This window comes from Phyllobates terribilis, unplaced genomic scaffold (genome assembly GCF_046119375.1).
Source record: "Phyllobates terribilis strain yellow unplaced genomic scaffold, ASM4611937v1 Scaffold_17__1_contigs__length_24005725, whole genome shotgun sequence".
Classification (NCBI taxonomy): Eukaryota; Metazoa; Chordata; class Amphibia; order Anura; family Dendrobatidae; genus Phyllobates; species Phyllobates terribilis.
Genome location: NW_027362777.1, coordinates 14,767,467 through 14,791,880, shown reverse-complemented (window position 1 = coordinate 14,791,880; position 24,414 = coordinate 14,767,467). Strand labels below are relative to the sequence as shown.

At 47.2% G+C, this 24,414-nt stretch overlaps 2 protein-coding genes across 3 annotated transcripts in view; one reads left to right on the top strand and one right to left on the bottom strand.

Moving 5' to 3' along the window:
• Window positions 1-23,743, bottom strand: LOC141176103 (uncharacterized). 2 transcript variants are annotated; one of them, XM_073660093.1, is made up of 7 exons: window positions 23,602-23,743; window positions 4,979-5,134; window positions 4,748-4,849; window positions 4,550-4,673; window positions 4,378-4,466; window positions 4,091-4,181; window positions 1-1,538 (listed from the first exon to the last, which is right to left on the bottom strand). In XM_073660093.1, the coding sequence occupies exons 1-7, from the start codon at window positions 23,665-23,667 to the stop codon at window positions 787-789; spliced, it is 1,380 nt and encodes a 459-aa protein (XP_073516194.1). In that variant the 5' UTR covers window positions 23,668-23,743; the 3' UTR covers window positions 1-786. The 2 variants fall into 2 exon arrangements, with proteins under 2 accessions (XP_073516194.1, XP_073516195.1); XM_073660094.1 differs by lacking the exon at window positions 23,602-23,743 and adding an exon at window positions 10,877-10,946 and having other exon boundaries at window positions 3-1,538.
• The window catches only part of LOC141176104 (gastrula zinc finger protein XlCGF66.1-like), a 34,040-nt gene continuing 30,524 nt past the window's right edge, over window positions 20,899-24,414 (top strand). The window contains exon 1 of the mRNA XM_073660095.1: window positions 20,899-20,957. The gene's annotated coding sequence lies outside the window, so the exon portion shown is untranslated. The remainder of the gene's footprint in view (window positions 20,958-24,414) is intronic.

Here is a 24,414-nt window from a genome sequence, read left to right as displayed (position 1 = left end):
CCTATGTAACATAGGATACCGGACTGCTGCTGAATGTCCAAGATGTAACATGGATGCTGCGGGCCTATTACATACGCTATGGGAATGCCGGGAGTTAGGTAAATACTGGAAAGGAGTTCTGTCTATTATAAAGAGGGTATATAAAATAGATATTCAACCAGACCCAAAAAATGCCTATTAGGTATATTAGAGGATGATATGAAATTTGACCCAATTTCAATAGGGATTTCACATATTTTATTTCAAGCTAGGAAACATATTGCATCCAAATGGATTAACCCCTCACCTCCAGAAATTAGTGAACTAAAAAATAGGATAAATAACATTATCAGATTAGAAAAAGGGGTATATAAAAAACAAAACTCAATGAATAAATTTGAGAAAATATGGGGTTTATGGTTGGATACAGCCAGCAAGGGGGATATTGTTGGAGAGACAATTTGACTTATAGGGGAAGGGGGGTATTGGCACATTGTAATGTGTATTGGAATTCCTTAACATGTGGTATGGGTAATATAGCACACCTATATGTGTATAGGATTATAATATTTATTACAATATTATGGTTATATAAAATATTTCAAGAATGTGGAATGTTAATTGTAAGAAATAGTAACTGAAAGTTATCAGATGGTAATGGGCAAGCTGAAAGGATATACAGGAGAGATGCATATATGTGATCCCTATGGTATGTTATTTTATTATTGTATGTACTGGTTTCTTGTTTTGTCAAAAAAAATAAGTAAGAAAATCTCAATAAAAATATATTGGATTAAAAAAAAAAGATTAGAAAAAAGGCTTCTCCCCCGTGTGGGTTCTCTGGTGCCTAATCAAATTGGATGTCTGGTTAAAACATTTCCCACAATCTGAACATGAAAAGGGCTTCTCCCCTGTGTGGGTTCTCTGGTGCGTAACCAAAACTGATTTTTGGTTAAAACATTTCCCACATTCTGAACAGGAAAAGGGCTTCTCCCCTGTGTGGGTTCTCTGGTGCTTAATCAAACCTGATTTCTGGTTAAAACATTTCCCACATTCGGAACAGGAAAAGGGCTTCTCCCCTGTGTGGGTTCTCTGGTGGTTATCAAGATGGCATTTCCGGTTAAAACATTTCCCACATTCTGAACATGAAAAAGGCTTCTCCCCTGTGTGGGTTCTCTGGTGATCAACAAAAACTGATTTCTGGTTAAAATATTTTCCACATTTGGAACAAAAAAATCTGTTGTCCACTGTGTGTATTTTTTGATGTTTAAGAATAGACTTTTCGAGGGTAAAACTATTTCCATTTTCTGAACGTGAAAATGATTTCTTTGCTTTAGGAGCAGTTCGTTTTTTAATGCTTATTTTATTTTGATTTTCCTTAGTAGTCGGTAATGAATCAGAAGATAGGACCTGTTTCATAGGATCAGATGATTGATGTTTGCTGTGAAGGGATGATGGTATATCTGGAGTAATGGCATTCACTTCAATTGTATCCTGTGGGATCTCAAGATCGTCAGATTTAAAAATCTCCTGTCCATCTGATCTTTTGGTACAGTCATCTGCCAAGAAAAAAAACAATTATTAATTTAGAATAAAATATCCTTGAAATTTATATTTTTGAACATTTCTACTTAAAATGTCTAAACAAACACATCCCTGGGCTACATGCTAGTCCAGGGAAATGAAGAGATATATGCTCAAGCTTAAAAATCAATTTTATTAGACACAAATCTAAAAAATAGAGGAATATTTACAATTCTGCTCTGGTTTTCTGCCATTTTGTTATATTAGGGTTTCTGCAAAAGGTGTGTCCCATCTCCTCTGGGACGTCTACTTCTCCTCCTGCTTCGACTTGTGTAACGTCTGCTTCTGTCACCAGGAGCCGCCTTATTCATTCTGCAGGTAGCACTGGTGATGGAAGAGACGTCAGAACCAGAAGCTCTGCGAGGCACAGGCTCTGTCCAGCCACTAAGATTAGGGTGCCTGGGACCCGTAGTACCATCCAGTCTGGCAGTATGGGTGTGTGTGCTGTCCAGCTGGAGTAATCTGCTCCCTGCTTCAGCCATTTGGAAAGCACCGCACCCTACTAAAGCTGGAAGCATATTGCCGGAAGCTGCCAGATACAGCCTTGTCCTCCTCTGGTTCAGTCCTCTGTGCTCAGCTCCCGGCTTGTGTATTTGCTTCCTGTTGTGACCCCGGCCCGTTTACTGACTACTTTTGTGTCTTCTGATTTTGTATTTTCTCTGCCCTCCTGGTTCTGACCCGGCTACCTGACTATTCTTCTTCCCATCTCACTCCACAGAACAGCAGGTAACACCGTGGCCCAAGCCTGGGGGTCTCTGTGTAACTCCAGATCCATGTAGAGGGGTTAAAGGGTGATGAGCAAAGTAATTTTTTAAATCTAGAAACGGGGTAGATAAGGCAAGCCTGTTCGTGGTAGTCATCTTTTGAGCTTCCAGGTGACCATAAACAGTGCCCCCAATACATTGTGTCTGCAAACAGCAAGATCTGCATTAGAATAGCTAAATGGCGCTCCTTCCCTTCTTAACCTGCCATGTGCCCAGACAGTAGTGTACAACCGTATATAGGGGATTGTCAGATTCAAAAGAAGTTGGAAAATAATTTGTAAGGTCCATTTGTTACCTATTATCCTTTGTGAAGAATTCCAAAGTTATCACCATATAAAGTGATTTGAAAAATGGGCCTGATTAGAAACACAAAACTGGCTGCAGGAAGGGGTTAAATCAGAGGATTACTGAAGTCAAAAACAGTGAGTATAGACAATAACACATCTACTGAAATGATCAAACTCAACAGTCTTCATCAGAGAAAAATGAGTAACTAGTGGTGAAACCTCTCTGGGGTAATTAGAGTCTGGGGCTCGGGGGCTCTTGGGAATCTAAACTATGATAATGGCCAATATTTTCTGTCAGATGAGTTTCAAGAAGAAATATTAGACATTGAAAGAGAACTTTTTCTAATAGTGCAGAGCTGAGGTGTCTTAAATTTAGATCTCGGGCATTTGGAAGAGGCAATGGAGATCTTTTTGAAAGACTACCAGGGAGTTACAGACTCACATAAGTGAGGCCGGCCGATCCCACCACAATGAAACTATCATACAGAATGAACTTGTGAAAAAAGAAAGAATATAAAAACATGTAACATCCCCAACAACAATGTATGTATGAGGGGAGAAATCCAACACTAAACTGGAGTTGCACTCATTTGTGGTGGACCATTGGAGCAACTATGAGTTCTGACCAAAAGAGTAGAGAAAGTATTAGCGCCCCCATTTCAAAAGAGATTGTGCAGTAATCTGAATTCCTTAGGATTGAAAACATAATGTAATTTATGACGTTGAGTGAATCCATGAAACCAGGGCTGGAGCCAACACATCTCCTGCAGACGTGAATAAATGTATATTACAGCCATCAGCCACGCACAGCTTAGAGATATATCATGGCACAGGTGTAATGTTTTTTGTATAGTTTAATGCAATCCTTTTTGAAGTTAATTGGTTTTAAAAGATATTGAAAAGTCAGGATAAAGGGAAACTCTTGATATGTTAAAAGAAATTCACACTTGGCCCTCACTGGACATTTAATGTTGTCGATCATAAAAGCGAAGTTTGGTCAGAAAGACTGGACCTGGTCTTGTAGGGACCAAAAGAGCACATTTAGCAGCACAGAAGGCAGAGAAGGTAGATTCATCCAATAAGATATCAGGGATCTAGGAAGCCAACAGCATCATTACCCTCCGCTTTCTCTTACAGACCCATCATAATATTTTTCTTCAAGTGATTTTTTAATTTGTCAACACATTCTACGTACGCTGTCATTTGGCTTTGTAGTTTACAGATCTGAGCAAGTAAAAGCATCTCCTAATCCCAGGGGGTAGGTGGATCTTCCAGGTAGTAAGTTGTGTAGAAAAGGGCTTTCACAATTTCCCAAAGTAAATTGAATATTTTCGGACTGAGGAGAATGTTGTGGTCTAGCGGCAAAATGGTGATCACACGATTGTGACACGGCCGGACTACACCACTGATAAAGCAGCCACAGCCGGTGACTGAGAAGAATCTGTGACTTCTCTGTATTCAGTGGTCAGTACTCACCTGGGTAGTCATATGTAGGAATCTCCTCTTTACACCGCTCATCACCCGTCACATATGTCTCTGTAGTATTAATATGGGTCAGATTTTCACCCTTAAATAAATATTATAAAAGTCAAAGACAGATGGAGAAGTCACATCTATGATCAGCTCTAATCCTGCCATCTCCACCGTTCTCACTACACAAATATAAATCATAATACTGGTGGATAAAACAAGACTGAACAAAAAACCTTTACAGCCGTCTACACATCATAGGGGAAATCTCATGACATGTTATCTGTATCTACCTGAGGAACATTGGGATCTTCTTGTTTATAGTCCTGTAGAAGAAGATGACGGGGACATCTCTCTGGTGTTGTCCTCTTACTGGATAGATCTGGAGGAAACACATACAGGGGCTGAATTCATTCTTTACATACAGATAATTATAGGCCATGTGTATTTAGTCCTGTCTATTACCTGGTGATGTGAGGGACTGGGGAACCTCCAACAAGATGTTCCTGTACAGATCTTTGTGTCCTTCTAAATACTCCCACTCCTCCATGGAGAAATATACAGCGAAATCCTGACACCTTATAAGAACCTGACAAATACAATGATACAGTCATCCCCCCGATCCCTTCATAGTGTTACTGTATAATGTCCCAGCAATGTCACCTCTCCAGTCAGAAGCTCAATCATCTTGTAGGCGAGTTCTAGGATCTGGTCATTGATGTCCTCATGTATCAGGGGGTGAGGTGGAGGCCCCGTGATTAATCTCTGGTTATGGAGAGACACATTAATAAATCTCACTCCAGACATTTCCAGAGTCCTCACCTCTCCAGTTCTGTCCATCTGTTATTCCCATATATAAGAATAATTAAACGCGATGTCATCAGAATCTCTCACCTCTCCAGTAAGCCGAAAGAGGATCTCTAGGGTGAGGTGTAATATCCTCTCCACCATCTCCATCTTGCCTCTGTCCATATCCATCTTTGATGGGTAAATCAGGAAAATTTTGTTATATAGAAGATCTTCACTGAGAGGATTCGGTATTGTAGAGACCTGAATGAGAAGAAAATAAGCCGATGGAACATCATAAAAATCCTGTGTAATAATACAACTATTGGAGATAACGAGGGGAAACATATAAGGAGATTTATTATTTGACAGTATTTAGTTTTTTCTTTACATCTAGTAATAAAACCTTTATATTTTAGGCCACAGACAACAAGCAGTTTCTTCCTCAGAGTCTGCAGCTGAATACATTTCTCATAGACTCACTGTAAGGGAAATATTGAGAAAATATTAACAATGTCTCCCAAACCTCTTTTCCCTCTCACCCCTCCCTTATCCACCATTTGGACCAAACCAACTGTTTCCATGCAATTTAACACACACAGCAGAAGTCACTTGTAGACAAATGCAGCACAAAAGGTGCTACTGACCCACTTAACATACGAATGCATCTCCCCTTAGCACAAACCTGGGATAGACTGACACCTTCCAGCAGGGGCAGAGATTGAAGAAAAACTCATTTAGGCTTCAAAGGGGTTTAACACAAACTCCAGGATGTCCGGAGCTGATACCAAATATGGAATATTGGAAGTTCCATAACTCCGCTAATAATGGGACCCATATTTTTAGTGGCAGGGTCAGCCAAGGAACAATATGCTTATTTTTTCGTACCTGTGAGCCCCTCCAGGTATCTGGGGTGCAAAAGTAACAAAATAACAGACCACAACTATGTCATGCGTGGTCTCTAAAGGAAGGTAAATTCATGACGGAAAAAATGGTATTACTTCCGGGCTTCTGCGATTAACCAACGATAAGTTATCGCAAAAGCCAGATATTCTAATAAAAATATGGAGGCTGGTATCCAGCCCACGTAATGTCATCCCAGGTGCTGTGTGGGCAGGTCTCCCCTTAGGCATAAAAGAATCCAAGGAGGATGGATGAGTATTCATTGCCAGGGGGGTATAAATACTATAATAAACGGATCTTGTTCGATAACAGTCAAATCAATAAGTGGGGCGCCCCCCTCCAGCTAAACAGAATTGTCTCTGCGATCTGTCTATCACGTAAGTCTTCTTTAATCCCGTTTATATTATGTAACTGTATATTCTGTACTGTATTGTCCCCTTTGTAAAATCCTTGTATATTTTTCATAACATTGCCTTCCTTTTGGTTAAATATAAAATGTAATAGTCCTGTTTCTGTTGCTCTGTAATCGTTCCCTCCCCCGAAGCCATATACGCTACTAGAACGCAGGCGTCCGACCAGGCCTGTATTATATTTCAAATCTGGACGGTGGTGGCAGCGAATAATAATAATTGGGTTATCGTGAAGCTGACAGTGACCGTACGGGGGCATATACACATATCCCTACAGAGTGACGACTATGGTGAGAGATAATGTGATCTCCCCAATGTCGCCTCTTTGTGAGTTCATGGCACCTTCTATAACGCTAATTCTCGTCTCATTTTCCGACAATGGAATTGGAATTAGCAATACTGCAGGAGATATTCATTATGATCCCCATGTTTCTCCCCTTCCCTGCTCATCACCTCTGGAGCTGTGCTAGTCATGGGGCAGCTACCATTGACCATGTCACTATCTGGCGTGACAGTGGTCACTCACACGGGACAACCTGCTTCCTGGTGTCCATGCCTGCTCCCTTTGCACATAGCACTTATGCTGGCTCAATTTAGGGGATCCTCAGCAGCATCACCCCGCAAGATGAGGTGGCTGAACTACCTTTAACACAACATAAATTTTTATTATGCTTGTCATTGACATTATTGACAGTGGCATTACATGCCATATCAGATCTGGGAGGGTGGTCAAACACCCCCAAACCCCGTGACAGTCAGGGTCTTCCCAGGAATGCGTTCCTCTGGTAACATGAACTCAGGGTGGATGAGGGTACATTCTGCGCCAGTGTTCTTAAGGTCAACAGTAACGGGCTGTAAGTTTTCCCGGGCCCTGTCAACCGCCCCACCCACAAAAAGAATGGCTGCAGTAGGTCCTGAGGCCTCAGGTGTGGTGTTCATCTTAAGCAAAAGGTGGCTACTTTGAAGAACCTAGAATATAAGACATATTTTCAGTTGTTTCACAATTTTTTGTTAAGTATATAATTCCACGTGTTAATTCATAGTTTTGATGCCTTCAGTGTGAATGTACAATTTTCATAGTCATGAAAATACAGAAAAATCTTTAAATGAGAAGGTGTGTCCAAACTTTTGGTCTGTACTGTAGGTGGAGGGGAGATACTCAACAGGATCCGTTGCTATAATAAATATATACTCCCGCAATAAATACTACCAACCTCAGCAGATGCGGCTGAAGGGAAAGACCTGCCCACATACCCCCTGGGATGACATTACGGGGGCTGGTCTCCAGCCTTCATATCTTTATTAGATATCTGGTTTTTGTGATAACTTATTGTGGGTTGATCGTAGAGGCCCGAAAGTGATAAAATTTTCTCCGCTATGATTTTACCTTTCTCCAGAGACCTCACACGGTATAGCTGCGATTTGTTATTTTGGGACTTTTGCGCCACAGCCCCCAGAGGAACCTACAGAGACACGAAAATATCCATATCATTCCCTAGCTGACCCGGTCACTAAAAATATGGGTCCCTTCATTTTCAGAATTATGAAACTTTAGTTATTCCATATTTCGTTTTGACTCCGAAGATCCTGCAGTCTTTGTTAAACCCCTTTTGAGCCTAAACGAGCCATTTCCTCTTTCCTTCCATCTCTGCCCCTATGCTGGAAGGTGTCAACCTATCCCAGGTCTGTGCTAAGAGGAGATGCATTTGTATGTAGAATAGGCTACTGAGCTCCTTGTACTGTTATTTGCATACCGACAGCTGCGTGGAGTGTCAGCTCTCCTCTGGAGACAAATGGTGGATAAGGGAGGGATGAAGAGGGGTTTCAGGGACAGAGAATTTGTTAATACTTTCTCAATATTTCCCTGACAGAAACTATGCACTAAAAGGTCCCTAATTGACTGAACCTTTCTGAAAGTTATTGTAGGAGTAGATCCCACAGAACCCTCAGGTCCGGGTCAGCCACAAGTATATCCCAGTGTTTTCTGAGGATATGAAAGATACAGTCACTCTAATTGTCGTAAGTTTTTCTTACTCGTGTTGTTCTATCTTTTTCTTGGTCTCTTGGATAGGTATGGAGGAGTGTCTGTCTCTCCCATTTTTCTGCAAACGATGATGTGGAATCCAAAATGTACCACGAGTACACTTTTTCCCTTAATCTGATGTTCAGGTCTATTGCCTGTATATTAAAATCTGTGACATTAGAGCAGTACCCTCTCAACAGTAAAAATTGTCCCTTGGGTATTCCTCTTTTTATGAGGTTGGGTTGGTGGATATCCAACTTCAATAGTTTATTAGTACTTGAAGGTTTATGATAGATGAGTGTTCCTAGGGTCCCATTGCAATCTTTCTTGATTAGTACATCGAGGAATGGCAACTGGTAATAATTAAATTCAGATGTAAATCTCAGGTAGTCTCTATTGATGTTGAGTTCCCTGACAAATTCAAAAGATTGTTCACTCGTCCCTGACCAGATAATAAAAATGTCGTAAATATATTTGTACCATACCCCAATATATGGATGCCACCACTTATGATCATCCCTGAACATTGTGGTTTCCTCCCACCAGCTCAGCAATACTTTAGCATGTGATGGTGCACAGGGGCTCCCCATCGCAGTACCCCTGAGCTGGTGGAAGTATTTCCTGTCAAAAAGAAAGAAGTTATGAGTAATAGCGAATTTTAGAAGATCCTCCATGAAGTCATTATGTCTGCTACACTCTATTGACCTCGATTTCAAGAAATGTCTTACTCCTCTGATACCATCCTCATGCGGTATATTACTGTACAAAGCCTCGATATCTAGTAAGGCCTGCTCCCCTACATGCATGTATACATGCTCGAGGGTCTACATGTAGGGGAGCAGGCAAAGGGAAAACCATTTTCCAGAGGAATTATTCCAACTATAAAACCTCAGGCGGTACTGTGGGAACATTACACATCATAAATACTGCCTAAGGGGCATAATGGGGGCATTACACTGTGTGGGGGCATCATACATACTGCATATGGGGCATAATGGGGGCATTACACTGTGTGGGGGCATCATACATCCTGCATAAGGGGCATAATTGGGACATTACACTGTGTGGGGGCATCATACATACTGCATATGGGGCATAATGGGGGCATTACATTGTGTGGGGGGCATCATACTGCATAAGGGGCATAATGGGGGTATTAAATTGTGTGGGGGGCATCATACATTCTGCATAAGGGGTATAATGGGAGCATTACACTGTGTGGGGGCATCATACATACTGCATAGGGGGCATAATGGGGGCATTACATTGTGTGGGGGCATCATACATACTACATAAGGGGCATAATGGGGGTATTACACTGTGGGGGGCATCATACATACTGCATAAGGGGCATAATGGGGGCATTACACTGTGTGGGGGCATCATACATACTGTATAAGGGGCATAATGGGGGCATTACACTGTGGGGGGCATCATACATACTACATAAGGGGCATAATGGGGGCATTACACTGTGGGGGGCATCATACATCCTGGATAAGGGGCATAATGGGGGCATTACACTGTGGGGGGCATCATACATACTGCATAAGGGACATAATGGGGGCATTACATTGTGTGGGGGCATCATACATCCAGCATAAGGGGCATAATGGGGGCATTACACTGTGTGGGGGCATCATACATACTGTATAAGGGGCATAATGGGGGCATTACACTGTGGGGGGCATCATACATACTACATAAGGGGCATAATGGGGGCATTACACTGTGTGGGGACATCATACATCCTGCATAAGGGGCATAATGGGGGCATTACACTGTGGGGGCATCATACATCCTACATAAGGGGCATAATGGGGGCATTACACTGTGGGGGGCATCATACATACAGCATAAGGGGCATAATGGGGGCATTACACTGTGGGGGGCATCATACATACTGCATAAGGGACATAATGAGGGCATTACACTGTGTGGAGCATCATACATCCTGCATAAGGGGCATTACACTGTGTGGGGGCATCATTCATTCGGCATAAGGGGCATTACACTGTGTGGGGGCATCATACATACTGCATAAGGGGCATTACACTGTGTGGGGGCATCATACATACTGCATAAGGGGCATAATGGCAGCATTACACTGTGTGGGGCATCATACATTCTGCATAAGGGGCATAATGGGGGCATTACACTGTGTGGGGCATCATACATACTGCATAAGGGGCATAATGGGGGCATTACACTGTGTGGGGCATCATACATACTGCATAAGGGGCATAATGGGGGCATTACACTGTGTGGGGGCATCATACATCCTGCATAAGGGGCATAATGGGGGCATTACACTGTGTGGGGGCATCATACATCCTGCATAAGGGGCATAATGGGGGTATTACACTGTGGGGCATCATACATCCTGCATAAGGGGCATAATGGGGGCATTACACTGTGTGGGGGGCATCATACATCGTGCATAAGGGGCATAATGGGGGCATTACACTGTGGGGGGCAGTAAAGGGGTCCTGTACTATGAGAACAATACGTTTCCTCCCTTCCTGTCTCCATAGTTGGGTCGTATGTATCTATTACAGGAAACAGAACAAAAACCTTATGATTCTTATAAAGGGGCAACACAAGACCCCAAGAGGCTCCGTGCTGAAGGGGTTAATGCCCCCTGCGCCCAGTAATGGGGTCTCCACATACCTCCACCTGCAGAGCCGCCACCACATATATGGCTGCTCTGTGCGCACAGGAGCTGTGATGAGGTCACAGGAGGGGAGGAGTCAGGGGTCACATGATCAGGGGCCTCAGTGGATGCAGGACTCTGCTGTGCTGGTTGTCATGGTGCTGGATGAGCTGAAGTTTATGTGTGGGGTCAGGAGGGGTTTACAGTGTGGATGTAGCAGAGCCGCGTGTGTACGAGGTGTACGGAGCGGAGCCGCGTGTGTACGAGGTGTACGGAGCGGAGCCGCGTGTGTACGAGGTGTACGGAGCGGAGCCGCGCGTGTACGAGGTGTACGGAGCAGAGCCGCGCGTGTACGAGGCGTGCGGAGCAGAGCCGCGTGTGTACGAGGTGTACGGAGCGGAGCCGCGTGTGTACGAGGTGTACGGAGCGGAGCCGCGTGTGTACGAGGTGTACGGAGCAGAGCCGCGTGTGTACGAGGTGTACGGAGCAGAGCCGCGTGTGTACGAGGTGTACGGAGCGGAGCCGCGTGTGTACGAGGTGTACGGAGCGGAGCCGCGTGTGTACGAGGTGTACGGAGCGGAGCCGCGTGTGTACGAGGTGTACGGAGCGGAGCCGCGCATGTACGAGGTGTACGGAGCGGAGCCGCGTGTGTACGAGGTGTACGGAGCAGAGCCGCGCGTGTACGAGGTGTACGGAGCAGAGCCGCGCATGTACGAGGTGTACGGAGCGGAGCCGCGTGTGTACGAGGCGTACGGAGCAGAGCCGCGTGTGTACGAGGCGTACGGATCAGAGCCGTCTGTACGAGGCGCACGGAGCGGAGCCGTGTGTACGAGGTGTACGGAGCGGTGCCGCGCGTGTACGAGGTGTACGGAGCGGAGCCGCGTGTGTACGAGGTGTACGGAGCGGAGCCGCGTGTGTACGAGGTGTACGGAGCAGAGCCGTGTGTGTTTGTCAGTCCTCACTTGTGAGGGCCAATAGAGGTGTGAAGAACATACAACCCCCTAAAGTGACCCCATTTCGGACACTGCACCCACAAGGGAAGTCATCTGAGGGTGTAATGGGCGTTCTTACGTTTTTATCCCACAGGTGTCTCACTGATTTCTTTACCTCTCGTTTGTGTGTAAATAATATTACATTTGCTCAGAGCCGCAGTGAAGGGTTCAGCCAGGGGTGGACACACCACCGATGCACCCGGGCCCAGAGGTGAAGGGGGGCCCATGCAGGAAGGGGCGTAGTGCTCAGGCAGTAGACCACGCAGCTGCTATGGGGCCCCTTGACTGAGGGCTGATGCTGCTTATCCCCGTCCACTCCCACCCGTCATGATTTTTGATACCCTGGGCAGAGTGAGGGCATTGAAAAAGGGGGCATGTCATGCAGGAGAGAGGCCACTGGCCAATGAACGCTTCCCCATCAGACTGATGAAAGCGCTCATTGACTGCTGTGTCTGTCCTCCTGCAGGGACTTGCAATGGGTCTTCTGCCTCCTGCTGTTCCTTTCCCAGAAGCATTTCCTCAAAAAGTAGAGGGAGGGGGAAGAGAGTCCACAGCATTGGACCACACGCTGGGGCAATCAGTCCTGTCTGTGTACCCTCCACAGTGCGTTCTGCAGCCCTCTCCAGAAGACCCCAATAGCATAAAACATTAGTATATGAGTGTATGTATATGTGTGCAGGGCTGCCACCAGGAATTTCAGGTCCCATACTGGCAAAATTTTCTGGCCCCCTGAGACTCCGCCCAGGCTCCACCCCAGCTCCACCTTCACTCCTCGAACCTTCCACAGTCACACCACCCACTGTTGGAAAAACTCCACTTCTGCACCACATCCTCACCAATCACACATTAAGGGTATGTGCCCACGGTCAGGAGCCGCCTGCGGGATAGCCGCATGACTTCTGCCCTCATTTTATGCAAATGAGTGGCACAATTATTTTTTTTTGTACATTGCAGACTTTCCTCATAAAGGTAAAGTCTGTGGAGAAAGTCCACATGTGGACCCACAAGTCAAATTGACATGCTGCTGGTCTGAAAGCAGCCAAAATTAGAAAAATATTGTCTCTGTCCAAATATATATGGACCTCTCTGTACATAGCCAGCAGCTTTTGTTTTGGTCAAAAGATTTTGTAAGCCAACAACATGACAAGGTGGACTCTTCTGGCCGGACCCTGCTCTACTCTAGCCTATTAAACATTTCTTGAAATATCCTGTACTCTTTTTAGGTATATTTTTAGTTATTTTTCTTTAAGGGAATGTGTCACGTTTTTTAAAATGACCAATAATAATACATACAAGGGACAAATACCTTCACACTATGGCCGGACCACATAGTGGCCGAATATTACCACATACAAAGAATACCGCCACACCATGACTAGACCACATATTACCACCCCATAGTGACCGAATAATACTACATACAAGGAGCAAATACCACCAAACCATGGCCGGAGGACATATTACCACAAAATAGTGACCCAATAATACCACATAAAAAGAACAAATATCGCCACACCATGACTGGAGTATATATTACCACCTCATAGTCACCGAATAATACCATGTACAAGGGACAAATATCGCCACAACATTACCAGACCACATATTACCACCACATAGTGACCGAATACTACAATACTGATCATTGATAAAAAAAAACAATACTAATATTACCATAAGTGCCATTATACACAGGAGCTCTTTACATAGTATACAGTGTATAGTGTCAGTGTACAGGTAATACAGGGATCACCAGTGACATTATACACAGGAGCTCTGTACATATAGTGTCAGTGTACAGGTAATACAGGGATCACCAGTGACATTATACACAGGAGCTCTGTACATATAGTGTCAGTGTACAGGTAATATAGTGATCTCCAGTGACATTATACACAGGAGCTCTGTATATAGTGTCAGAGTACAGATAATACAGGGATCACCGGTGACATTATACACAGGAGCTCTGTATATAGTGTCAGTGTAAAGGTAATACAGGGATCACCAGTGACATTATACACAGGAGCTCTGTATATAGTGTCAGTTTACAGGTAATACAGGGATCACCAGTGACATTATACACAGGAGCTCTGTATATACTGTCAGTGTACAGGTAATACAGGGATCACCAGTGACATTATAGCCTCTATATTTTTATTAGATATCTGTTTTTTTTGCGATAACTTATTGTGGGTTGATCGTAGAGGCCCAAAAGTGACTCCATATGTTCTGTTATGATTTTACCTTTCCCCAGAGACCACACACGGTATAGCTGCCGTCTATTTTGTTACTTTTGCAGCACAGCTCCCCAGAGAGGCTTACAGAGACTGGAAAATATCCATATTATTCCTTAGCTGACCCTGCCATCCAAAATATAGGCCCCATTATTATCGGACATATGGAACTTTAGTTATTCCATATTGGCTTTGGGCCGTCTGCAGGCCTTTGTTACATTCTCTTTGAAGCACTGGGAATATAACCTTCTCAGTTAGCTGTAAATCTATCACAAGCCTGTGTTAATTGGGTTTGGTAGCACCTTTTGGGCCAGCATTTGCTTACAAGGCCCTTCTCATGTGTGTGTTGATTTGCATAGAGGCAACTGGCCAAAGTGTCAGCTCTTCTACCGTGGACAATTACTATAGGGGAGGAGGGAAGAGGAGTCTGGGAGAGAGACTTCTTAATATCTATGACAGGGGAGAAGAAAAGATTTTCAATATTTCCATGACAATCTGTTTTTCATTGATACAGAAAGAAATGCTATACCTATAGCCTCACGATCAAGTTTTGCATCAGACTCTATTTTGACGTATCCCATTGCAATTGCTCTGTTATACATCCAACTCCTGGATAGCATGGATTTGTACGCTCCATCTAATCTGATTCACCATTGCAATGTTCTACAGTTATCTCAGCAGTGTTTTGTACATACTTGTTTTCGTCTGTTTTACAATGATGCATCTATTTGCCTCCCGTTGATATGATTGATAATGCTCGGTATATCTGCGGCTCTATGATCCTTTGCCAGGATATTATGCTTTGCACCAGATCAGATGTGGGTGTATTTCCTAACATCGGTGGTTTTCACACAAATTTCCTGCAATAGACAGTTTATATACAGGGTGGGATACAAATATGCATGAACAAGAGTATGAGCTTTAATTCTGTGTTCCTTGTATATAGTATTACTTGTATGTAGTAATATGTGGTCTGGTCATGGTGTGGTGGTATTTGTTCCTTGTATGTGGTGTTCGGTCACTATGTGGTGGTTATATGTCGTCCGGTCACGGTGTGACGGTTTTTGTCCCTTTGTATGTGATATTAATTGAAAAAATGTATGTGACACATTCCCTTAAAGAAAAATAAAGAAAAATATACCTAAATAGAGTACTGGATATTTTAAGAAATGTTTAATAGGTTAGAGTAGAGTAGGGCCCTGCCAGAAGAGTCTACCTTGTCGTGGCAGCAGCTTACAAAATCTTTGGCCAAAACAAAAGCTGCTGCTATGTACAGTGCCTTGTGAAAGTATTTGCCCCCCTTGAACTTTTCTACCTTTTGCCACATTTCTGGCTTCAAACATAAAGATATAAAATTCTAATTTTTGGGGAAAGAACCAACAAGTGGGACACAATCGTGAAGTCGAACGAAATTTATTGGATATTTTAAACTTTTTAAAAAAATTAAAAACTGAAAAGTGTGGCGTGCAATATTATTCAGCTCCTTTGAGTTAATACTTTGTAGCTCCACCTTTTGCTGCGATTACAGCTGCAAGTCACCTGGGGTATGTCTCTATCAGTTTTGAACATCGAGAGGCTGAAATTCTTGCCCATTCTTCTTTGCAAATCAGCTCGAGCTCATTGAGGTTGGATGGAGGGCGTTTATGAACAGCAGTTTTCATCTCTTTCCACAGATTCTCGATTGGATTCAGGTCTGGACTTTGACTTGGCCATTCTAACACCTGGATACGTTTATTTTTGAACCATTCCATTGTAGATTTTGCTTTATGTTTGGGATCATTGTCTTGTTGGAAGATAAATCTCCTTCCCAGTCTCAGGTCTTTTGCAGACTCCAACAGGTTTTCTTCCAGAATGGTCCTGTATTTGGCTCCGTCCATCTTCCCATCAATTTTAACCATCTTCCCTGTCCGTGCTGAAGAAAAGCAGGCCCAAACCATGATGCTGACAGTGAGGATGGTGTTTTGAAGGTGATGAGCTGTGTTGCTTTTACGCCAAACATATCGTTTTGCATTGTGGCCAAAAAGTTTGATTTTGGTTTCATCTGACCAGAGCACCTTATTCCACATGTTTGGTGTGTCTCCCAGGTGGCTTGTGGCAAACTTCAAACGAGACTTTTTATGGATATCTTTGAGAAATGGCTTTCTTTTTGCCACTCTTCCATAAAGGCCAGATTTGTGCAGTGTACGACTGATTGTTATCCTATGGACAGACTCTCCCACCTCAGCTGTAGATCTCTGCTGTTCATCCAGAGTGATCATGGGCCTTTTGGCTGCATCTCTGATCAGTCTTCTCCTTGTTCGAGATGAAAGTTTAGAGGGACGGCCGGGTCTTGGTAGATTTGCAGTGGTCTGATACTCCTTCCATTTCAATATGATCGCTTGCACAGTGCTCCTTGAGATGTTTAAAACTTGGGAAATCTTTTTGTATCCAAATCCGGCTTTAAACTTCGCCACAACAGTATCTCGGACCTGCCTGGTGTGTTCCTTGGTCTTCATGATGCTCTCTGCACTTGAAACAGAACCCTGAGACTATCACAGAGCAGGTGCATTTATACGGAGACTTGATTACACAAGGTGGATTCTATTTATCATTACCAGTCATTTAGGACAGCATTGGATCATTCAGAGATCCTCACTGAACTTCTGGAGTGAGTTTGCTGCTCTGAAAGTAAAGGGGCCGAATAATATTGCACACCCCACTTTTTTAATTTTTTAAAAAGTTTAAAATATCCAATAAATTTCGTCCCACTTTTTGTTGATTCTTCTGAAAAAATTAGAATTTTATATCTTTATGTTTGAAGCCAGAAATGTGGCAAAAGGTAGAAAAGTTCAAGGGGGCCAAATACTTTCATAAGGCACAGTATGTGATCTGGTGTTCTATGGGAACTGTCAGGGTATGTGCACATGGTCAGGAGCCGCTGTGGGTTTGACACTGCAGCTTATGCAGCAACAAACCTGCAGCGGCAGGTGTTACAGCATAGTGTATAGGATTTCTAGAAATCCCATGTCCACTATGCAACTCTGTGGACCTATGGATCACCCACGAAAACTGGCATGCGTCGCATCTTTCAGACTCGCATCATGTCAATTTCTCTTGCAGGTCTACATGTGGACTTTCTCCACAGTCTAACTTCTATGAGGAAACTCCACATATACAAAAAAAAAAAAATTGCACCACTCAATTGCATAAAATGAGGGCAGAAGCCGCACGTCTATCCCGCAGCTTTGGGGCCGCAGGCACCTCCTGAGCGTGGGCACATACCCTTAATGTGTGATTGATAAGGATGTGGTGCAGAAGTGGAGTTTTTCCAAGAGTGGGCGGTGTGACTGTGGAAGGTTCGAGGAGTGGAGGTGGAGCCTGGGCGGGTCTCCAGGGTGCCTAAAAAGTTTTTGCCAGTATGGGGCCTGAAATTCCTGGTGCCAGCCCTGCAGACATATACATACACTCATATACTAATCTTATATGATATTGCTGTCTTCTGGAGAGGGCTGCGGAACCCACTGTGGAGGAAGGAACACAGCTCAGACAGGACTGATTTCAGCTTCCTGCCCCTGCGTGCTGTCAGATGCTATGGACTCTCCTCCCCAACCCCCTACTCTTAGAGGAAATTCTACTGGGAAAGGAACAGCAGGAGGCAGAAGACCCACTGTGAGACCCTGCAGGAGGACAGACACAGCAGCCAATGAGCGCTCTTATCAGTCTGATGGGGAAGAGTTCATTGGCCAGCGGCCTCTCTCCTGCATGACATACCCCCTTTTTCAATGGCCTCACTCTGCCCAGGGTATTAAAAATCATTACGGGTGGGAGTGGACGGGGTTAAGCAGCATCAGCCCTCAGTCAAGGGGCTCCATAGCAGATGCGTGGTCTACTGCCTGAGCACTAAGCCCCTTCCTGCATGGGCCCTTCACCTCTGGGCCCGGGTGCGGCTGCATCGGCGGTGTGTCCACCCCTGGCTGAACCCCTCACTGCGGCTCTGAGCAAATGTAATATTATTTACACACAAACGAGCGGTAAAGAAATCAGTGAGACACCTGTGGGATAAGAACGTAAGAACGCCCATTACACCCTCTTCCCTGGTGGGTGCAGTATCCGAAATGGGGTCATTTTAGGAGGTCGTATGTTCATCACACTTCGAGGGCTTTGCTATTGGCCGTTCCGTACACCTCGCACACACATGGCTCCGCTCCATACACACAGCTCCGATCTCTACACCTCGTAAACACGCGGCTCCTCTTCCTACAGCTTGTACACGTGCGGCTCTGCTCCACATGTCTCTGCTCTGTACACCTCATACACACGGCTCATCTCCGTACACCTCGTACACACAGATCCGCGCGGCTTCGCTCCGTACACATCGTACACGCGTGGCTCCGCTCCCTACACCTCGTACACGCGCGGCTAAAGCTCCATACACCTCGTACACGCGCGGCTAAAGCTCCGTACACCTCGTACACACGCGGCTCTGCTCCGTACGCCTCGTACACACGCGGCTCTGCTCCGTACACCTCGTACACACGCGGCTCTGCTCCGTACACATCGTACACGCGCGGCTTCGCTCCGTACACCTCGTACACGCGCGGCTAAAGCTCCATACACCTCGTACACGCGCGGCTAAAGCTCCGTACACCTCGTACACACGCGGCTCTGCTCCGTACGCCTCGTACACACGCGGCTCTGCTCCGTACGCCTCGTACACGCACGGCTCTGCTCCGTACGCCTCATACACGAGCGGCTAAAGCTCTGTACGCCTCGTACACGCGCGGCTCAGCTCCGTACGCCTCGTACACGCGCGGCTCAGCTCCGTACGCTTCGTACACGCGCGGCTCAGTTCCGTACGCCTCGTACACGCGCGGCTCAGCTCCGTACGCCTCGTACACGCGCGGCTCCGCTCCGCACGCCTCGTACACGCGCGGCTAAAGCTCCGTACGCCTCGTGCACGCGCGGCTCCGCTCCGTACGCCTCGTGCACGCGCGGCTCCGCTCCGTACGCCTCGTACACGCGCGGCTCAGCTCCGTACGCCTCGTACACGCGCGGCTAAAGCTCCGTACGCCTCGTACACGCGCGGCTCAGCTCCGTACGCCTCGTACACGCGCGGCTCAGCTCCGTACGCCTCGTACACGCGCGGCTCAGCTCCGTACGCCTCGTACACGCTCGCGTCAGCTCCGTTCACCTCGTACACGCGCGGCTCAGCTCCGTACACCTCGTACACGCGCGGCTAAAGCTCCGTACGCCTCGTACACGCGCGGCTAAAGCTCCGTACGCCTCGTGCACGCGCGGCTCCGCTCCGTACGCCTCGTGCACGCGCGGCTCCGCTCCGTACGCCTCGTACACGCGCGGCTCAGCTCCGTACGCCTCGTACACGCGCGGCTAAAGCTCCGTACGCCTCGTACACGCGCGGCTCAGCTCCGTACGCCTCGTACACGCGCGGCTCAGCTCCGTACGCCTCGTACACGCTCGCGTCAGCTCCGTTCACCTCGTACACGCGCGGCTCAGCTCCGTACACCTCGTACACGCGCGGCTAAAGCTCCGTACGCCTCGTACACGCGCGGCTCTGCTCCGTACGCCTCGTACACACGCGGCTCTGCTCCGTACGCCTCGTACACGCACGGCTCTGCTCCGTACGCCTCATACACGAGCGGCTAAAGCTCTGTACGCCTCGTACACGCGCGGCTCAGCTCCGTACGCCTCGTACACGCGCGGCTCAGCTCCGTACGCTTCGTACACGCGCGGCTCAGTTCCGTACGCCTCGTACACGCGCGGCTCAGCTCCGTACGCCTCGTACACGCGCGGCTCCGCTCCGCACGCCTCGTACACGCGCGGCTAAAGCTCCGTACGCCTCGTGCACGCGCGGCTAAAGCTCCGTACGCCTCGTGCACGCGCGGCTCCGCTCCGTACGCCTCGTGCACGCGCGGCTCCGCTCCGTACGCCTCGTACACGCGCGGCTCAGCTCCGTACGCCTCGTACACGCGCGGCTAAAGCTCCGTACGCCTCGTACACGCGCGGCTCAGCTCCGTACGCCTCGTACACGCGCGGCTCAGCTCCGTACGCCTCGTACACGCGCGGCTCAGCTCCGTACGCCTCGTACACGCTCGCGTCAGCTCCGTTCACCTCGTACACGCGCGGCTCAGCTCCGTACACCTCGTACACGCGCGGCTAAAGCTCCGTACGCCTCGTACACGCGCGGCTAAAGCTCCGTACGCCTCGTGCACGCGCGGCTAAAGCTCCGTACGCCTCGTGCACGCGCGGCTAAAGCTCCGTACGCCTCGTGCACGCGCGGCTCCGCTCCTTACGCCTCGTGCATTCGCGGCTCCGCTCCGTACGCCTCGTACACGCGCGGCTCCGCTCCGTACGCCTCGTACACACGCGGTTCCGCTCCGTACACCTCGTACACACGCGGCTCTGCTCCGTACACCTCGTAAACACGCGGCTCTGCTCCGTACGCCTCGTACACACGCGGCTCTGCTCCGTACACCTCGTACACGCGCGGCTCCGCTCCGTACGCCTCGTACACACGCGGTTCCGCTCCGTACACCTCGTACACACGCGGCTCCGCTCCGTACACCTCGTACACGCGCGGCTCCGCTCCGTACACCTCGTACACACGCGGCTCTGCTCCGTACACCTCGTACACACACGGCTCTGCTCCGTACACCTCGTACACACGCGGCTCTGCTACATCCCCCCTGTAAACCCCTCCTGACCCCACACATAAACTTCAGCTCATCCAGCACCATGACAACCAGCACAGCAGAGTCCTGCATCCACTGAGGCCCCTGATCATGTGACCCCTGACTCCTCCCCTCCTGTGACCTCATCACAGCTCCTGTGCGCACAGAGCAGCCATATATGTGGTGGCGGCTCTGCAGGTGGAGGTATGTGGAGACCCCATTACTGGGCGCAGGGGGCAGTAACCCCTTCAGCACGGGGACTCTTTTGGGGTCTTGTGTTGCCCCTTTATAAGAATCATAAGGTTTTTGTTCTGTTTCCTGTAATAGATACATACGACCCAACTATGGAGACAGGAAGGGAGGAAACGTATTGTTCTCATAGTACAGGACCCCTTTACTGCCCCCCACAGTGTAATGCCCCCATTATGCCCTTATGCGGGATGTATGATGCCCCACAGTGTAATGCCCCCATTATGCCCCTTATGCAGTATGTATGATGCCCCCACACAGTGTAATGCCCCCATTATGCCCCTTATGCAGGATGTATGATGCCCCCACAGTGTAATGCCCCCATTATGCCCCTTATGTAGTATGTATGATGCCCCCCACACAGTGTAATGCCCCCATTATGCCCCTTATACAGGATGTATGATGCCCCCACGCAGTATGATGCCCCCACACAGTGTAATGCCCCCATTATGCCCCTTATGCAGGCTGTATGATGCCCCCACACAGTGTAATGTCCCTATTATGCCCCTTATGCAGTATGTATGATGCCCCCACACAGTGTAATGCCCCCATTATGCCCCTTATGCAGGCTGTATGATGCCCCCACACAGTGTAATGTCCCTATTATGCCCCTTATGCAGTATGTATGATGCCCCCCACGCAGTGTAATGCCCCCATTATGCCCCTTATGCAGTATGTATGATGCCCCCCACACAGTGTAATGCCCCCATTATGCCTCTTATGCAGGATGTATGATGCCCCCACACAGTGTAATGCCCCCATTATGCCCCTTATGCAGTATGTATGATGCCCCCACACACTGTAATGCCCCCCTTATGTAGTATGTATGACACCCCCACAAAGTGTAATGTCCCCATTATGCCCCTTAAACAGTATATATGATGCCCCCATTATGCCCCTTATGCAGTATGTATAATGCCCCCCACACAGTATAATCTTCCCACAGTACCGCCTGAGGTTGGAATAAACTTTCTGGAAAATGGTCTTCCCTTTCCCTGCTCCCCTACATGTAGACCCTCGAGTATGTATACATGGATGTAGGGGAGCCGGCCTTACTAGATATTGACGCTTTGTACAGTAATATACCACATGAGGATGGTATCAGAGGAGTAAGACGTTTCTTGAAATCGAGATCAATAGAGTGTAGCAGACATAATGACTTCATGGAGGATCTTCTAAAATTCACTTTTACTCATAATTTCTTCCTTTTTGACAGGAAGTACTTTCCCCTAACTCAGCGGTACTGTGATGGGGAGCCCCTGTGCCCCCTCGTATGCTAACCTATTCCTGGGCTAGTGGGAGAAAACCACAATATTCGGGGATGATCATAAGTGGTGGCATCCATATACTGGGACATAGAATAGATATATTGGCGACATTCTTGCTCGGGGACGAGTGAAAAGTTTCTTGAATTTGTCAGGGAACTCAACATCAATAGAGTGGGCCTTAGATTTACATCAGAGGTTAATTATTACCAGTTGCCTTTCCTGGATGTTCTAAATAAGATATAGCAGGATGGGACCCTAGGGACACTTATCTACAAAATACTTACAAACACTAGTAAACTATTGAAGTGGGATAGCCACCACCCCATCCCCCTAAAAAAATAAACAAAACAAAAAAAAAAAACTATATCCATGGGTCAATTTTTATGGTTGAGAAGAAACTGCTCTAATGTCACAGATTTTAATATACGGGCAATAGACATGAACACCAGATTCATAGGACAAGGGTACAGACACTCCTTCATACCTAACCAAGAGACCAAGAAAAAGATGGGATAACATGAGTAATAGGAACTTAGGACAATCAGAGTGACCATATCTTTAATATCCTCAGAAAACACTAGGGTGTACTTGTAGTCAACCTGGACCTGGGAGTGCCGTGTGATCTACTCCCACAATAACTTTCAGAAAGTGTCGGTCAATTAGGGACCGTTTAGTTTACAATTCTGGACAGCCAATCACAGCATTTCTCACTGTTTCTGGCAATCAGATTGCAGCCTGGGATCGGTGCTCATAAGAGCATCGATCCTAGGCTCTTGCAAAGAGACCCCAGCCCTCTCCCCCACCCGCTGTGATCGGTGTGATCGCCAATCACATCGATCGCACCGATCATAGCGCCACCGCGCGGTGACTGGGCGGTCACGGGGTGGTGACCGGCTTGTAACCTACCTGTCACCGCCCCATGACCCCTTGTGATGTCAGCAGAGGCCTCAGACAGCTCTGATTGGAGCGATCAATGATGACATCGATCGCTCCAATCAGAGTACCTGAACACAGGTGACAAGGCGGTCACAGGGCGGTGACTGACTTGTCACCTGCCTGTCACCTCCCTGTGACCCCCTGTGATGCTGCCCAGGCCCCAGCCATCTCTGATTGGTGTAATCGATGTCATCATCGATCGCACCAATCAGAGTTCCTGACCGGGAGGTGATTGGCCTGTGACCTGGCTGTCACCACCCTATCATTCCCCCTGTGACCACCCTGCAGTTCCTCACACTTGGTGAGGATTTCTACGGAGCGGTCACGTTTGATCACCTCTGTGCTGGGCCTTGTGTTGCCACAGAAGCACCTGTGACACCACAAGACTTTCTCACCTGCTCCAGTTGCTGCTGCTCTGGCGTCCTGCTGCGGTCTTCTGGGTCCTGGGTCTCCTGCTCCATGTCCTGCTGCTGCAGATCTTACTCCTGGACCTGCTGCTGAAAGAAGAACAGAGAAGACTTTGGTAAGTCCATCTCTGTTCTCCCCTCATCCACCCCAAACCACTCCTTTTTACCCACCCTGCCCCCAGTTTGTTTGTTTGTTTTGTGCGTCCTGCAGCGGCCGAGTGCTGACCAGTGACTACGTCACTGAACAACGTCCAAGCTCGCTGCATTTCATGATGTTATTTCATCCCTGTCACTTTATTTCTCCTCCCCCCTCACTTCGCACCACCTCCGTGCTTACATCCAGCAGCCACCGATCAGCACTCGTGCTCGCTACTTTACCTTTTTTTCAACTAACCTTTTTTTTTTCTAGAGGGCGGTCCCGCTGTCCGATTGTGTGCCGTGCTGGGCCACAGAAGCCTGCTCCAGAAGACATCTTACAGAAGACATCTGATAGACGACATCTGAAAGACAACAACTGTAAGTAGGATTTTTTGATCCCTCCTTATCCACCCCAATCCCCCTCTCCCCCTTCCCATACTCCTTTCTGCCTCCAAGTGCTGATCATCACTTCATCGCTCGACTGTTGTCTGTTTTTCTTTTTTTTTTGCGTTTCGTGCAGCGGCCGAGCTCTGATCAGTGACCACAGATCTTATTCCAATCGCATACCTTTTTGCCGTCCAGTGAGCGTCAGTCACAAATAGCCTGGCATCGCTAATCAGCAGGTGCTCTGCCCAAAGAAAGATTTTTCATTTGATATCCTGT

Excerpts from the sequence above, each read along its gene's own strand:
- LOC141176103 (XM_073660093.1), bottom strand. The coding sequence starts at position 23,667 with ATGGAGCAGGAGACCCAGGACCCAGAAGACCGCAGCAGGACGCCAGAG. Across the intron at positions 5,135-23,601 it reads AGCAGCAGCAACTGGAGCAG|GTCTCTACAATACCGAATCC; the intron begins GTGAGAAAGTCT and ends CTTCTCATTCAG. Across the intron at positions 4,674-4,747 it reads TTGAGCTTCTGACTGGAGAG|GTTCTTATAAGGTGTCAGGA; the intron begins GTGACATTGCTG and ends TGTATTTGTCAG.